Here is a 17,213-nt window from a genome sequence, read left to right as displayed (position 1 = left end):
TTGTAACAGTTGAATAAAAATTCGCATCTATCATAAGCCTTTTTCTTTTATTCTCTTTCTTTCAAGATATGTAAAAACACCGTAAGAATTAAACAAAAAAGACAAAGGTTTTATTACCAGGGGTTACAACATGGACTGAAAAGTATACGGTTTAATTTAACATGACAACCTTCGACCGTCACTTATGTTTTTTTTAGTGAATGGCTAGTGGCTATAATTAACAATTTTCTGACACGAAACTATCCCGGGCAGCAGTTTGCAGAGAGGAAAAAAAAGTTTACCATAAGCTTTTTTCTTTCTTTCTTAAATTAAGGGTAGTATTTTACGGAAACTAGTTAATTATTAAAACAAAGAAGAATAAATCATTTCCATTCAGTGATCGTGATAAAACATACAGTTTTATTAAAGGAGGTTATCACGCTTCAAATTTCTCTACTGCCATCTAATGTCCTGATGTGCAATCTATGAATGTTATCATGACATGAAAATAAAAGAAATCTGAATACCTCAGTGTGAAACATGCAGTATTTTAAAATCAAAGACAATAAAATGGGAAGGGAAGTAACAATAGTTTTAGCCATCAGTTCCATATGTAATAAAGTAATATTTGACTAAGTCACTCGGTTAACCAAAGGAAATTTAAAAATACAAATATGAGTGCATGTGGACCAGTTGTGAGGTTACAGACTTACGACGCTAAAATCTGGGATTCGACTGCTTGTGGTAAACGGAGAGCAGTAGCCTAGACTGTGCTGAAAACAAACAAAAACAAGTAAAATACAGTTTGTTTCTTCTCCAATACATATTACTTAAAAAAAAGAAGATAAACATTAATTACACAGGCCTGCAATGGTTTGTCTGGACATTTTTACACAGTAATTCCTTTAAGCTGCCCACCAGGGTCAAGAGGTTAAGACACTCGACTCCTAATCGAGGGTTGCGGGTTCGAATCTCCGTCACACAAAACATGCTCGCCCTTTCAGCCGTGGGAGCGTTATAATGTGATGTTCAACCCTATTATCCGTTGGTACAAGAGTAGTCCAAGAGTTGGTGGTGGGTGGTGATGACTAGCTGCCTTCCCTCTAGTCTTACACTACTAAGTTAGGGACTGCTAGTGCAGATTTTATTTCTGTTTTAGACACTGCAAATCAAATAAACATAACCATTTAAAAGACCCATATATTAAATAGGGAAACAAATATAAACAAACGCAAAATCAAAGAAGCCCTACTTATACAGCAACTAAAACCAAAATTAAACCAATATAAAGGAACACCTTTATACCTATGCTAATTAATAACGTAACGTCCACGCGCAATCCCCTACAATCCCGTACCTGTTTATACTCTCGTCCCTATAAACGTGTCCGTCAACGATCACATTCAAACTCTCTCTTTCTTAACCTTAAGATGACCTAGGAAAGTCGAAACGTTGTTCTCTGCTTATCAGTAAAAGTGTTAATACCCATACCAGCCGTTCTGAGATACATTTTTATTTCAAGTGGATTTCTCATCATCAAGAAACAATCCTTCAAGCTGAATCCGAAAATGATACCCATCACGTACAGGTTTTTAACAAATCGTCATATGTACTTTTACACAAGTCAATTATTTTCACTGAAATCTGGTCACATTTTGTTAAGTTTAAAATGTTAACGATCATTGGCTATAAGATTGCTCTAGATCAATCACGACGTGAAAGTCTTATCGATCGTTTTAGAACCCAAACATCATAATACAAAGTGTAGATTGTGGTAAACTAAATAATTTGATCTAAGTAAGAGCTTGTTTTTTCTCGATTTGTAAAAAAATCCTTACGTTAGAGAAAAAAACGAATATCATTTTCGACATCTGCGTAGCCGAATTATGGAAAGTCCGCTATTAAAACCAAAGCAACATTTTACGAAATTTAAATTTGCAGGCCTGTGTTTTCATTTTGTGTTGTAGACACTTTTGAAAAGGCTTTTGAATGCTTGAACCTGTAAAATAACACAATCAGTAACGAGTCCCCCCTAAGGAAATACGTAACTGTAACACAACCATTTAAGTCAGAAAATAAACACTTTTTACACGTGTGTTCAACGAAAAATGTATTTAAAATCAGTAGCAATAGATAAAGGTTATGACCCTATAACTGTCACAGAGCTGTCCAAAAAATGGACTACAAACATGTACAAACGAGATACTGTAAAGTAACTACATTAAAGACATTTCTAAACAAGTTCACTGGTATACCATTTTGATCCTGGGAAAATTCTAAAGGTTTCCGACTAAAAGGTTACAAAGTAACGTTCATCCCACAAAACAAAATTGTCAAACATTTACAAACACTCGAAAATAAAAAAGTGATTTATGGTGAATATGTAATTTACACAATTTGTTGTAGTAAAATGTGCATAGGAAAAACAAGAAGGAACTTCAAACGAGATTGAAATAACACCAGATACGACATGAAACACAGAATTGTGATGGCGATTTTGACTGGGAAAATGTAAGGACTTTAAGAAATGCACAAACAAGCATAGAAAGAAATTTAAGAGAGAGTATTTGTATAATTAACGATAGATGAACGTGTTTAAATAGAAATGGCGGACCAATTAACATTGTCCTATAGCAAACTGTGCACAGCAGCGAACTCACAGGGGCAGGCCGCGGAATATTTCAAATTTTCGAGGGAAACACAGCGATATCGACATATGTCAGACACCGCGCAAACTACTAGCTTTAGGTAGTTCACAATGTTAACACTAGATTGCGCTACGTTCCTTTTGATGACGTTATCAAATGTTGAAATATGTTTTTGTTTACTTGTATTTTCGACTACTCCAGCAACTTGTCGAACTTTCTCGTTTCTTGGATTTTGTATATAAATATCTGTCGATTCATCGGATCCGTCAGTAATCGAAATAACTGCAGGGTGCTGTGATCATGTTTCTGCGAGGTCTAGCAAAGTTTAGTGAATTATTTTGTTAATTTTTAGTCCTTGTGCACGAAAATGGAAAGATTTCCGAACATTAATAAGAAGTGTGAGAGTGAAGAAGAGGATGGTGAACCACAGACCAGTGGCAAAGTTCTGAAGAAGCGGAAATAACGGAAATATGACGATTGTTATCTAGATTTTGGTTTTACTTCGGTAGATGTCAATCACGAAGAGTGTCCGCAGTCTAAAGGTTTTGGCTCCAGGGTACATGTTTCCAAGTAAACAAAAACGACAGTGGATATGGTGAACATTATGTTGGTGAATCTGCTGGAAGACTGCTTTCAAAGGTGCCTTCATCAAGCAATACTGTCAGTCGTAGAATCCAACACATGGCCGAAGACCTCAACGATCAGCTAATTGGAAAAATGAAAGGAAATGAATTCGGGTTACAACTAGGGATAATAACAAGGATGCTCATTTGATTTCCTACATACGATTCGTGGATGATGACAAAACTGTCGAAGACCTCTTTCGTAAAAGTATCACTGCAGGTACAAAGGTTCAAGATTTGTTTGAGATCCTTGACATTTGGACTTGACAAGTGCATTGACGACTATACCGATGGTGGTCGCTCATGTCCGGCTGTTATGGAGGATTGTAGGCACTCTTACGAAGCACAGTTTTTGAGGCACTGTGGACTCACTGCATAATTTAAAGGGAAACCCTTGCGTCAAAGCAGTGGAGTTCTCCACTAAACATAGTCCTAGAAAGTGTGCTGAAGGTTGTGAACTTTATAAAAACAGTCACAGAAGGCGAGGTTTAAAAAAAAACTGTGTGAGGATATGTGGTCTTATCACATGTCTTTGTTGTATTACTGTAGTTAGCGATGGCTCTCCCGTCGGAATGTACTGTCCCGTGTATTCGAATTACGACAGGAATTCTTATCTCGAAGCAGCAGCACGAATGTGCTACAAACTTCTTGGATACTGATGTTTTGTCAAAATTAGCACACTGAAAAATTGAATACGTTGAATTTCTCCCTGCAGGGAAGCAACACATACACATTCTGAAATTCGCTGAGAAGTTTTCAACCTTCAGATAAAAGTTACTACTATGGAGAAGAAAAATGAATGAAGATGGTGACAAAGACTGTTTCCCCCTGTTACAGCAGTTTGTTACATCATCCAATGAAGTTGATTTGACCCATGAAATAAAATGTTTTTTTAGGAGCACCTAACACAGCTCAGTGACTGGTTTGAAAATTACTTTCCAAAAGATATGGAGAAGTTTGCATGGATCCAAGACCCATTCAAGGCTAATACCCCATTTGAATTTACCTCTGCAAAGAAAAAATCTTACAACTGTCTTGTGACAAGACTTTAAAAACAAAATTTGGCAGCATGGAACTACCCGAGTTTTGGATATCAGTAAAAGATGAATATTCGCTTCTAAGTGCTAAAACTCAGCAAATCCTAATTCCATTTGCGACGTAGTATCTCTGCAAAGCTGGGTTTTTCGGCGGTTGCTTTGATGTTTAATATATTCTGAGCTAACATTGTAGAAATTAACCCTGATGGCAGTAACTGTTACCGAAGCTAGTCAACTGTAAGGAATAATAGATGTTTTATCTTTCATTGTGCCAAAAAGAAATCGGTATTTGCGTTTTTTACTCTCAATATTTTTACATTTTACTTTAGTAACTCAGAACTCAGTGTTGTTGTTTTTTAATATGCCATGTTGGGACGTTTTGAAAGCTATATTTAATAACAATAAGTGCGAAAAAAGTGCTATGTTAAGCCTAACGTAATGAATGATTATACAAATTCTAATGACACTTAACGTAATCATAATTAAAGTAATAGAACGAACAAATGAAAAACATGCGTTATTACAAGTTTAAAATTAGTTAAAAAAAAAAAAGTTGAATTATACATTTTATGATAAAGGGTCCTTGACACAGATAAAATGTTAAATTTCGTTTATTTTGTTCATTAGTTTAAGTAATAGTTTCTGTAGTCTCTCAAAATGTGTACTGCATACTGGAGGGATTTACACATTTTGATAAAAGGTTCAGAGAAAACGACCTTTACATTCTAGATAACATAACAATATATTTTTTATTTTGATCAACGTTTCTTGTTTGTGACTTTATCAGGGTTAGCACACAAAATGGTTATTTTTTCGAAACTTTTTTTATTAAAATAATTTCTGTAGCTTAATATATTATTCTTTGCCATTGTTGGCTCGTGAGAGTTTGGTTTGTTTCGAATTTCGCACAAAGCTACACGAGGGCTAGCGCAGATAGCCCTCCCTAATTTAGCAATGCAAGACTAGAGGGAAGGCAGCTAGTCATCACCAACTCTTGGACTACTACTCTCTTTTACCAATGAATAGTGGGATTGACTGTCACATTATAATGCTCCCACAGCTGAAAGGGCATGTGTGACATGGATTCAAACCCGTGACCCTCAGAATACGAGTCAATAACCTTATACAAGCCAATATGAAAATGATTTAAAATTCGAAAACAGGTAAAATGGAATCGAAATGCATCATTTAAAAACAACGTTTTGTCACTGTTAATATGGCATCGTCAGATCAAATCCTATTCAATTTTGGCTGTTTTGAATTTTAGAGTGTGGGATACCTCCAACATTTATAATAATAAAAAAAAAATAAGAGTTGGGCTTAAATCATTATTTCACGAAAGTCTGTGTTTGTCCGCTTACAAATGGCGAACTGCTGAACTGATTGTTACTAAACTTAGTATTTACCTTCAAGACCCTGAAGGGAGTAATAATGGGGGTCGACGTTCCGATCTGAACTCCCCCATGTCTTTCCCAGTGCGCTGAACCGGTACGTCAGCTAACATGTATTATTCGATTGATAGCTCAACAAAACACTGGTCAATAGATGTTTCCTCTTTGTGCACAAACACAAACATAGTTGGTTTTGTAGTAAAAACCCTGTCTCTTACCTGAAGGAAACCATCAGGTGCTTCAGAATACGTGGACACTAAGACGAAGGACCTCCTCTACCATTTAACGGAAACATCCATCAATCAAATATGGATCATAAAATTCGGTAGGAGCAGTGAAGAAAACGGCACAGAGCTGGAAACATTCGTGGTTACTTGAAGTAATAAATTTGTTACATCCAGTGGCGCCACATGAAACGGAGGAGGGCAGCTGTCCCCCCAACCCTTAAAATTTTATTTTGTTAATGGGCTATGTTTATGGAATATTACTAATATTAATGTATACAAAGTCGAAATTACCATGGTCTTGTTGTTGTTTCTCTTATACAGTTATTACAACTGGTGCATAAACTTCGAAATGTGCAACGTCATCAACAGTTCATGAATTTCATGGACTCTAGACCTTACTGAAATGGCGCCACTAACAACTATAAATAGTTTATCAGCCTCGTAATGACAGAGTCGTTCTGACTGATCGAGTTTACAATCAGTGTGAATTGTTCACGTTCATTTCACGAGAACTGTGTTGTATGAAAAAAGTTGGATTTCAAACATTCAGGCTAAAGTTTTAAAAATAAAGGTTATGTTATAAGTCGATGAAAATTATTTCGCAACACTAAAGAAAATAACGAGAATGTAACAAGCTTCAATTAATAAATAAATTCGAACTGCTAAGAAAGTATTTGTGTGTGTGAAAGAGAAAATACCAGAATTTTAGTCTTAGCATCAGTTTTATGACATAATAACTATAGTTAGTAATTCACAGAACTACCGTGTTTCTCCGAAAATAAGACAGGGCTTATATTAATTTTCACTCCAAAATATGACACTAGGGCTTATTTTCGGGGGGATGTCTTATTTTGATATATTAAAAAAATGAAGTTACAAAGTAAAACTTAAACTAACCATTTAAAATAAACTATTATTAAACTATTAAACTAACTGATTAATACTTAAACAAACTAATTAACTATTAAACTAATTAATAAAATATTTTTTTTATTTCTTTCCTCTTCCTGCCACTCTTAACTAGGGCTTATTTTAAGGGTAGGGCTTATATTAAAACTATCCCCAAAAATCACACTAGGTCTTATTTTATGGGTAGGTCTTATTATCGGAGAAACACGGTACTAATAAAATACAAGGTTTAACAAAAATAGGGCGCCCTCTGTTGGTCATCTTAGTTGTTGTCTGCTTGTTAAAACATTTCAAAAAAAGAAGTATATAAAATGAGGTTCCATCTTTAATATATATTGTTTTTCTGTATTCTAAAGACGGTTGGTATGGGTGTTAAAACTTTAATTAAAATAAAGTACAGTCAAACGTATCGACTTTTTTAGGTCATCTTCAGGTTAAGAAGATGTTAATGTTATTGAAGATGTTATTTTAATTAACAAAGTTTTACTACCCACACCAGCCGTCTTTAGAATACCTTTTTACTTCAAGTCGGTTTCTTGTCATCATGAATTATTGTTTATCTATTACTAGCTGGTAATTCCTGTTTCACCCTGTACTTAAGTTTTTTTTTTAAGGAACTTCAAATATCTGTTTGAAATCTAACTTCAAGGGATAATGATAACATCGTTTACACTAGTATTATGATTTTTTACAATTATTACTAATTAATAATAATCATAAAAGCAGATATTCCATTTAAAACTATATCACCTCAGTAAAACTGGTTTGCACCATTGTTTTGGCTGTTTAATTATCATGTAATAAAAAAGAAACACAAGAAATTCAAACTTTATGTTATGATATTTACAAACATTACCAAAACACGTGACTCAGTCATTATATAGATACTGTTATAAAAGGAAACACTATGGTATTTTAGGGTTCTGATGACCTGATGAGAAGATATTTAAAATACCATTTCAATGAATATGCCAAGCCATCACTACATAAATAGTGCTGCCACCTGCAGGATAAAAGAAGGAAATGGCTGGTTGAGTCAAAATACGTCATCAGGACTAACGTGTCATCAACTATTCTGAAACAAAATCTGCAATACATTCATGTTAAGTGTGAATAACAATAATGTTATTGGATTACATCACAAACATTTTTCACAAATTTCATAAACCCATTTCGACTACATGGAAACTCCACACCAGAAACATGCCCGTCACATTTATCTGAATTATAAATACGTTGAAGAATTGACGAAATGACTCGCTCGTCTTTCACGCAAATAACTTCCGCCATGTTAAGCGCTAATTGCTTCCAGACAAAAGGGAAATCATTTTCCATTTTCTTCCAGAATTTCTGCCAATCACATCTAGTGACCCTGCGTGGGTAATACCTTAGTGTTGCGTATCCCTTACACGTGAACGGATGTCAGGAACGCTTTTACGTCACATATAATAGTTATAGTTATGCATCAAGTAACTTGTCTAACGTTCTATTGAAAAGAGATAAATAGATCTCAAATTGTCTCTTCATTTTGGAAGTAATACGTGGTTCAGATTCATTCTATTACACCAGTCAATAAAACCTGGTTTACTTTCATTCTATTACACCAGTCAGTAAAACGTGTCATTCAGATTTATTCAGTTGAACTAATTAGCAACAGGTGTGGTTCGGGTTTATTCAACTGTACTAATTAACATCACGTGTGGTTCAGATTCATTCAACTGTACTAATTAACATCACGTGTGGTTCAGATTCATTCAACTGTACTAATTAACATCACGTGTGGTTCAGATTCATTCAACTGTACTAATTAACATTCAACACTAGATTCACCGAAATGAAATAAGAGATTGTGGAGGAGATATGGAACTAACGTAATCAGGTTGAGTTTAAATTCAAAATAGATAACTTCGGTGTGCTCTGTTGTTTCAAACTTATTAAGTCTAATCCAACACCTGTAACAACACAGACTAAATCTGTAACATAACATGAACAAGCATGAGCTGCGCGTTCTACTGCTACACCAAGCCAACAGGGTAGATCTTAAACAGAATTTACTACAGAATATTACAACGCGTTTTAAGGACCATGAGTATTTACATGTCACACTGTCATAACAATAGATAAAAAAAAAAGACTTTTAGGAGCAAAAAACATGAAAGTTATCAGAGTCATTGAAACATGGCTAAACACGTGATAACGTTCCAAACAGAGTATCATGTGTATACCGTAGTAATGTCCAGAAAATGTCCCCCTCCATACTTCTTCTACATTTGAAAAACTTCGGAGCTAGATGGCAAAATGAAGAACAGAAGAAGTCTTTACCTGAAATCCACAAATCCCTTGTTCAGAGTGACAGCCGCGAAGTCCCCTTGGAGATCAGCATGTTCCCCGCTATACAAGAGGATACCGTCGGGAGATTCAGGGCGAAACTCCAGGGAAATCTGCATTGCCTTGTGGGCGTCACGTAGCACAGGCAGGGCCAAGTAGGAAGACCCGATAAATTGAGGGTACTTCAGCTCAACAGCTAGATTTGAAAAAAAAAAAAGTCATAACTACAATGAAACATAGCACTTTTAGATGGAGTTGCCGTTTTATCCATTTTATTTTATATTACTTTATTTTGCGTGCGTATATATGTGCAGACAAAATACATACTTTCTATATATGTATTTGGATAATTTAACACAAATTAAATGGATATAATGCTGTATCAAAACGTTTTTTGCTATGTTATAAAAAATAACAGATGAAAAAAAACAGTGCGGTATTTTTTAAGAGCAGGAAAATAAATGCTTACTTACTATACAACTACTTCCCCAAAAGAATATAAGCGTATTTAGATAAATTACGTTCAGATAACTACACGTTTTCAAGTGATAGACATGTACTTAAGCTGTTTTAGTGTAACGTACGAACAGTTTACCTTTGGTCAAGCAATTAGTGTCAAATGTTATTGGTCAATCTGACAACAAAAAATAAAAGTAAAACCCAATCTAACTCCATTTACCACCTCTCACAGGTTTCAGAGAAGCAAGTCCCCAACCAATGACCATGGACGAGCGATAGGCTGGACTTCACATGTATATTATATTTTAGTATTTTCAGTGGCTTATCGGCTTAGTAGAATCAATGCTGCGTCTTCTTGAAATTCTTATATAAACATGGGATCACTATGCAAGTTCAAGACGTCTCAAATTACCATTTATACAACTAAAAATAGAAAACATTTTACTTTAGGGTTAGGTAATAAAAAAAACACTACGTAAATCACGGCGAAAGAACTATTTCGATGTATGCTATCCTTCGAATACTATAATAGATAAACTACAAAACAGCGTTACGCCTACGTTAATTGTTAGGCCTATCACTCCCACTTCTTGTCCTAGACTTCACTCTTTTCTGCTATTGTCTTTGCTTTTGCCGCTCATCTCGTACTATTTATATGTTTATTACTAAATCGTCTGCTCACTATATTCTCGACACCAATGGGTTACAAACACAACTTAAAATAAGTCGATTATTGGAACTGTCTTGTAATTAAAAAAACACAAGAACAAAATAAACTAATTTATAATATCTACACTAATTCTAATACACGATGTGTAAACACTCTTTACCTTAGCGGACCGAAATTTTCACTTCTGAAAATTTTCGAAAATTTTAAGTATTTTTAATTGTTAGTGTTTTCACTCAACAAAAATTACCTAACGAAGACTGAGAAAAGTGTTTTGTTTGGTTGGAAACAATTTTATCGTATTCTTCAAAACAGAAACGCTTTTGTTTGTTGCTACTGTATACTTTTTTATCCATCTAAAAAAAGGCACTCTATGCTAAAAGACATTACTTGATGTTGAATTTGTATCTATATTGATACATAACAAAGTACTGTATTAGATATGGGTAACGTAAGGACAAGTTAAACACTTTCCTAATCATTAACGTTTTTTTTCTTTGTTGTTGTTGTGTTGATATAACAGTCACTAAAATAAAGATCGCATGAAAAACATGATTTGCAATACCAGCTTCATAAAACAAGATACACAAAACCAGTTAGATACAAAAACAACCACTTTTTACATGGTGTTAGAGACAAAAAACAATAGTCGTTTATATGGTATCAGAAATTGTCGTAATATGATTGTTTAATTTAGATATTAATTGGTTTATTTTATGAATGAATATTACGACTGTTTGGTTTTTATTGTAAGAGAGTTAAAAGCAGACAATTATTAGAAGTTGTGTTTGTAATTCCTTGGTGTCAACAATATAGAGAGCAGACGATTTAGTAATAAACATATAAACAGATGGGATGTGCGCGAAAAACAGCAGACAGGCAAAGACAATAGCAGAAGAGAGTGACGTCACTGCCAAGTAAATATTCGGCATGAAGTTAACTGTCATAGAAGTAATAGGCGTAACATTTAATACGTCAGAGGAAAAATAAGTTTTAAATAAGACAGAAGCATAATTTATTCCGTCAAAGCGAGTTCTAAAGTAATTGAACCAGCCTTGGTGCACTTTGACAAAAGAAACAAAGGATATTTGAAGTACAAGGACCAGACGATTACTGGAAGAGCAGTCCGATACGGATAGAGAAAGATGGTTCGGATTGTCAACTGAAATTCTAAAGCAACTAAACAGGCCTAAGAGAGCTTTTAACAAGAAGAAGGGAAGTATATATAGTATTTATAATATCTCTATAGTGTAAATAATTTATTGCAGATACGTTTAACTAGTTCCTAGTATGTATTATTTTGTAACAAGTGGATTATGTGCTTTTCATTTATCGTTGAATTTATCGCTGAAAATCACGAACACCTACTGTAAAAGAATCATAAGCCAAACAACTCAGTATATGTCAATAATATAAAGTATAAATAAATACTTTAATTGGTAATTGACGGACACAACCCTAATATCTGACAAAGACAAAACAACGAGTTTATATAGTGTTAAAAAACAAAACAACAGACGTTTATATGGTGTTAAGGACAAGACTGATCTGATTTGATATGATGCTAGAGACAAAACAACAAGTTTATATGGTGATAGGCATAATAACAACCAGGCTTTGTTTGTTTTGGCCAAATAACGGGTTATGACTGTCGGTCTTATAACGTACTCATAGTCTTAAAATGTGGAATATTTTTTCTTTCGGCAACAGGCTGCGAACCATGAATCCTCGTATCCACAGTTCGGCTACTCAAATTATTAAGTTTAACTAGGTTGGATTTTATGGATTTATAAATACTGTAAAAATAAGCCATTTGTTATTTTTCTGCTTTCATCGTATTGTACGATGATATTAAAACTTTATCAACTAAACCCAACTGCTTGTAGACTTCACGTGCATTTCAGGCCTCCTCCTTTTAACTTTTATGCCAGAAAAAATTTGTCAAGAAAAGTAAAATCGTTAGTTAATCAAAAAGAGTAAGAATGTCTAAAAATGCACTCGATAGTGAGTCCAATTGAATATTTCACACGAGAAAGTTTAATCTTTAGTTGATAAAGTCAATTTTCTGATTTTTTTTTCTAACGGCCACTGAAGCGATTAATGATATTATGCTGTTAGCTCCATGCACAATCACGTGCAAATCGCGAGCAATTTGTTATTCGTATGAATTTCTCATTTAAAATGACAAGATTCTTGTGAAAGGCGTGGTCTTTCTTGCCACAATGCACGTTGTAGAGTGAAGAAATTACTTTACATAATACAAATTACTTTATTCCTCGTTCACATGATGTTTAATGTGTAGTTACAAATTATCTCCCTTATAAGCATACTTGTATTATTTGACAACCTGCAGCTGGACAAACTAGATTAAAAATTGGAAAACAAAAACAGAAATGACGTTGCAGCACGTTCTTAGTAGGTGGGTTTCTGCAAAAATGAAAATTCTTTCTAAAACGGAATCAAAGTGAAAGTCGTATATAAACACACAGAACTAAATTCTAACTTGCATCTCACTTTTTCTGTTGTTTTAATCACTCGAGTTAGGCTTAAGTAATTAAAATAAATAATACCAGGAATATTCCAACATTAAACGGGGTTGGCTCGCTGTGTTCGTGAGACCACAGGCCGAATTTCACCGTTAGTCTGAAACCAAACATACACACTTGATGAAATTTTACACATGTAATAGATAGACAGTGGAGAGGATGCTAAGGCATTGTCTGTTTATATTTATGTTGATATCTGACTTTTTTAACTTGAGCCTTACGCAAAATGGCCCGATCAGAAACCCCTAGAGTTCAAGTACAATCACCACTGATTTAAGGCTACTGATTGGAAGAAGGACAAACAGTCAGTAGTACCCGCCTCCCCTGCGACTACTCTGAAACGAATAACGGCTTTTACTGTCAGAGTTAAGCCCATACAGCTCTCGATGGAAAGGTGTTCATGTATTGAGCGGCATATCGAAGCTCGGTCCTTAAACCTTCCCATGCGTAGCCCAGAATCTTGATGAGTAGACTACGCCCGGCCTATTTATAGTGTCAGTAACTCAAATATTGGGCATTGATAATTATTACATAACCTATCTACTTTATACGGTATCAACTAACGGGAAATATTACCCAAAAAAGTAACGTAACATCACGTTATTTACGTGTCAGGTTATTAAAGCTCAAGAATAGAAGTTCTCGGTCGAATATCTTTTGCAGATTCATAATTTGGAACATATTGCTGATATATACACAAAATAAATAACTCTTTTGAAGGAGGGAAATCCATGATTATATTTTTAACGAGATTTAGTGTTTGTGTACGTCTCATGTAACTCCTAAACCGCCGGTCTCACAGACTTCTAACTCTCACCAAACAAATCGTCTGGGCCCCAAGGTTTGCACAAAAGTTAAATTTTTTATCCAACCCCCTTAAGAAAACCGCGTATTCCGCGAAAATATATTAAGAGGATTCCTTGAAAGCTTACCTCAAACTTGGCAATGATTTACATTAGAGAACGTAAAAAAGTAGGCCTAGTAATTACCGTTCGTAACTTAATTAAAGAAATTAAATTTGTATTATAATATCCTTGTAAATGTTGGCCACAAGAGTTCGCTGGTAACATAAATAAAATTGAACGGATGTCGTGTTGTCAAATCTCACTCTCTCTCTCTCTCTCTCTTTTGTAATCAAAACTCACATATACAAAACTTGGACATCCAACATTATAATTTTACAAAAGACCTACAACTATGAAGAAACATATAACATTTCCTTCATTTCGTTTTAGCCAAGTCGATAGATCAGATTACTCTTATCGTGTTCCCTATACTGTGAGGAAGAAAATATAGAACAGGGCACAAAGTAGGCCAGAACCAACCGAGAGCTTATTCTAATAGGCAAGAGAGCCCACAGAAATACCTACGGGAGGGGGCAAAACACGTATGTGTAAGACCAATTTTATAGTGTATTGTTTGTATGGTTTGAATTTCGCGCAAAGCTACACGAGGGCTATCTCGCTAGCAGTCCCTAATTCAGCAGTGTAAGACTAGAGGGAAGGCAGCTAGTCATCACTGCCCACCGCCAACTCTTGGGCTACTCTTATCAACGAACAGTGGGATTGACCGTTACATTGTAAAGCCCCCACGGCTGAAAGGGCGAGCATGTTTGGTGTGACGGGGATTCGAACACGCGACCCTCGGATTACGAGTCGAGTGCCTTAACCACCTGGCCATGCCGGGCCGTTTTTACAGTGTAAGTCAAGAGACTACAATAACATATGTTACGTATGTTTAAACGCAAGCATAAATTTAGAGTTTCATTTCAATAAATATTACTAAAATTATTTAGTTTAATTTGTTAAGTTTACATCATAAGATGCGCAATTGTTTTGTGTGTGAATTGTAAGAGGGAAAATACTCCCCTTTTGCCCCTTTCTGCGGGCCCCATGCAAATGGATGTGATGAAACTTCTAATGATGATGACCTTACTGTGTCAAAATCACTATCTTCTGACATGAGGTTACAAATGTTTAATAAACATCGAAGGGCAGCATGGCTAAAGTGGCGATTTGGGCTTGTACTTGGATACGAATTCGAGCTGACTATATTATGCGGTTGTATCTCTGAGCAAGGTAATTTACCTCATTTGTTCTAGTCAACCCGGCTGTCTGATGAGCACCTGTCTGTCAGTCTGTTGGACCCCTGATTGTGCCATTGAAATCATAGCTCGAATCCTTGGACACTAAAAGGGCATAACTACTTGAATAACTAGTTAAGTAACATAGGATACTTAGTCAGTGACACTAACAGTAAAGTTAAACAAGTTTTGGGGCACAAATCTTTTAATTGGCCACAAGGTTGACCAGAGTATTTACAGACACACATTTTGTTATTGCAAAACACAAGTTACAAAACGTTTAACTACAAACTAAACTTTTTTACTAATAAAAGTATTTATGTAGAAAATTAATAAAAAAATTGATAATGTATTTCACCTACCATTAAGACACAGATAACTGTGAGTAGAGTGATAGGGGTGGCGTTAACGAGGTGTTTTGAGGGGTTTATCCCCAAGATTTAAAACAGAACGGGAATTTTTTCAACACTTTTCATGACCTGGTAGAAAAATACACACAAAGCCCTAGTAAAATTCTGGATCCGCCCCCGAGTTATGCTGTAAACCTGCTAGAGGGCGTTGCTTATTTCAATTCTGGTATGTACGTGTATTAAAGGTTGAAAGGTAAAAACTTTCCAAGAGTATTTAACTTCAAATATCCACTATAAATTTAACTTCATGATCGATTGAAACATCATTACAATCACGAAATTTGTATTTACTAAAATAAATCTAATTTTCTTATATATATATATACCTGTAAACTAAATTTCGAAAATATTTCAAACTAATTTTGATACTGCATTAGGGTTAACGAAATGAAAAAAAAAAAAAATTAACCTGTTTCGCAATAGGTTCCCCCTCTTCCTAAAGGACAGCTACATTTTACGCCCTCTGTCGACGGGTCAGGGATACAAGCGCCACCAGATTCACATTCCAACTCTTTACATGTAACAAAACGAGGGCTAGGTGGCGTGGTGATCGTTACTGTGTTCATTGGTTGAAACAGCTGGTCTACTTCTGGATCACTGGGTGCTTGAGAAGTTGGCTTGGAGTTTTCGTAATTAACTTGAGGTTTGTGAATCCCTTGGTATTTTTCTCCAACGTCAATCCCATCCACAAGATTGGAAGCAAAGTCTATTTCAACATTGTGAAGTCCATCACCCTGATCGGTATGATAGCCTTCGCGGATCCGAGACAAGGATTCAGGACTATAACTTCGTACTCCTTGAACGTGGCTTGCACTAATTAAAGTCATGTCATCATCATGTTGCTCCTCTGATGTCTTTCCATTATTCGAATAATTTTTTACGTTTTCTAAAAATAAAAAAAAAACATTATATACAGCACTGTACAAAAATATTGGAACAAAATCAACAATTAGACTTCAGACTATAACAATTAGATTTCATACTACTTTCAAATAATAGTGGAAAGTAAATCGCAGATGAAACATCAACATTTTATTAATCTCCATATTTAGAAACTCAGGTGAAGTGTTGAATTCAGCAAACAGTTAGTATTTTCTGTGTTCCCTTTTGTTTTAATAACGGCCCAATATAGCCAGTTGGTTTGAGCGCTCGACTCGTTATTTGGCGGTCACGGGTTTGAATCCCGATCGCACCAAACATGCTCGCCCTTTCAGCCTTTGGCTGATTCGAATCTACTTCACGGTTGTTTTAGTCAAACCGAATAAAAGTTAGAACAACTAGCAGACGATTAACGGCCGACTTATCATGAATTTGTTTTAAAATCTCCCAAATAAAGTTATATTAAATGAACGCTTCTTCTGACGGTTAGGTACACACACACAAAAATTACTTCGTTAAAGCTTTATCCGAAGTTCATTAGAACGTCATCAGATAACAGCATCTTATTATTTATCTTTGTCTTGTCTGTGAAATTACCGAAATGAAAAACAGTAACTTTGCGTATCTCGAGACCTCTGTAATGATTTTATACGTTAACTAATTAAACTTTATCGTAATCACGTTCCATTATTTGGATTAACTGTTGAATATATTTATTGTTTTGAGAATGTTTTATTGAATAGACTTAAAATTATCTCATGAGAAAAGTTTTGATTGTTGTGTTTTTGATTTTTTATAATAATTATGATTACAAGAGTTTTTATCTTTAGCCAATTTACAGGTTATGAAGTCGTTTATCACACTTTGACAATGAGTAGTCTGGGTAGAGAGATAAAACGGGTTAGAACAACCTACTGTTATTTTTTATACACGATGTTTAAAATCATTATTAGTTCTTGGCTTGGTGGTTAAGGTACTCATCTCGTAATCTGAGGGTTGCAGGTTCGAATCCCCCTCACACTAAACA

The 17,213-nt window shown here is 35.0% G+C and overlaps 1 protein-coding gene across 2 annotated transcripts in view; it reads right to left on the bottom strand.

Annotated features, from left to right (window-relative positions):
• LOC143248719 (pikachurin-like) overlaps positions 1-17,213 on the bottom strand; it is a 141,620-nt gene that overhangs the window by 30,824 nt on the left and 93,583 nt on the right. For both annotated transcript variants that reach the window (XM_076497378.1, XM_076497377.1), the window contains 2 exons: positions 15,717-16,193; positions 9,137-9,338 (listed from right to left, as the gene is read on the bottom strand). In XM_076497378.1, the coding sequence (XP_076353493.1) occupies positions 9,137-9,338; positions 15,717-16,193 (679 nt within the window). The remainder of the gene's footprint in view (positions 1-9,136; positions 9,339-15,716; positions 16,194-17,213) is intronic.

Source organism: Tachypleus tridentatus, chromosome 4 (genome assembly GCF_004210375.1).
Source record: "Tachypleus tridentatus isolate NWPU-2018 chromosome 4, ASM421037v1, whole genome shotgun sequence".
Classification (NCBI taxonomy): Eukaryota; Metazoa; Arthropoda; class Merostomata; order Xiphosura; family Limulidae; genus Tachypleus; species Tachypleus tridentatus.
This window is presented reverse-complemented; position numbering and strand designations above follow the sequence as displayed.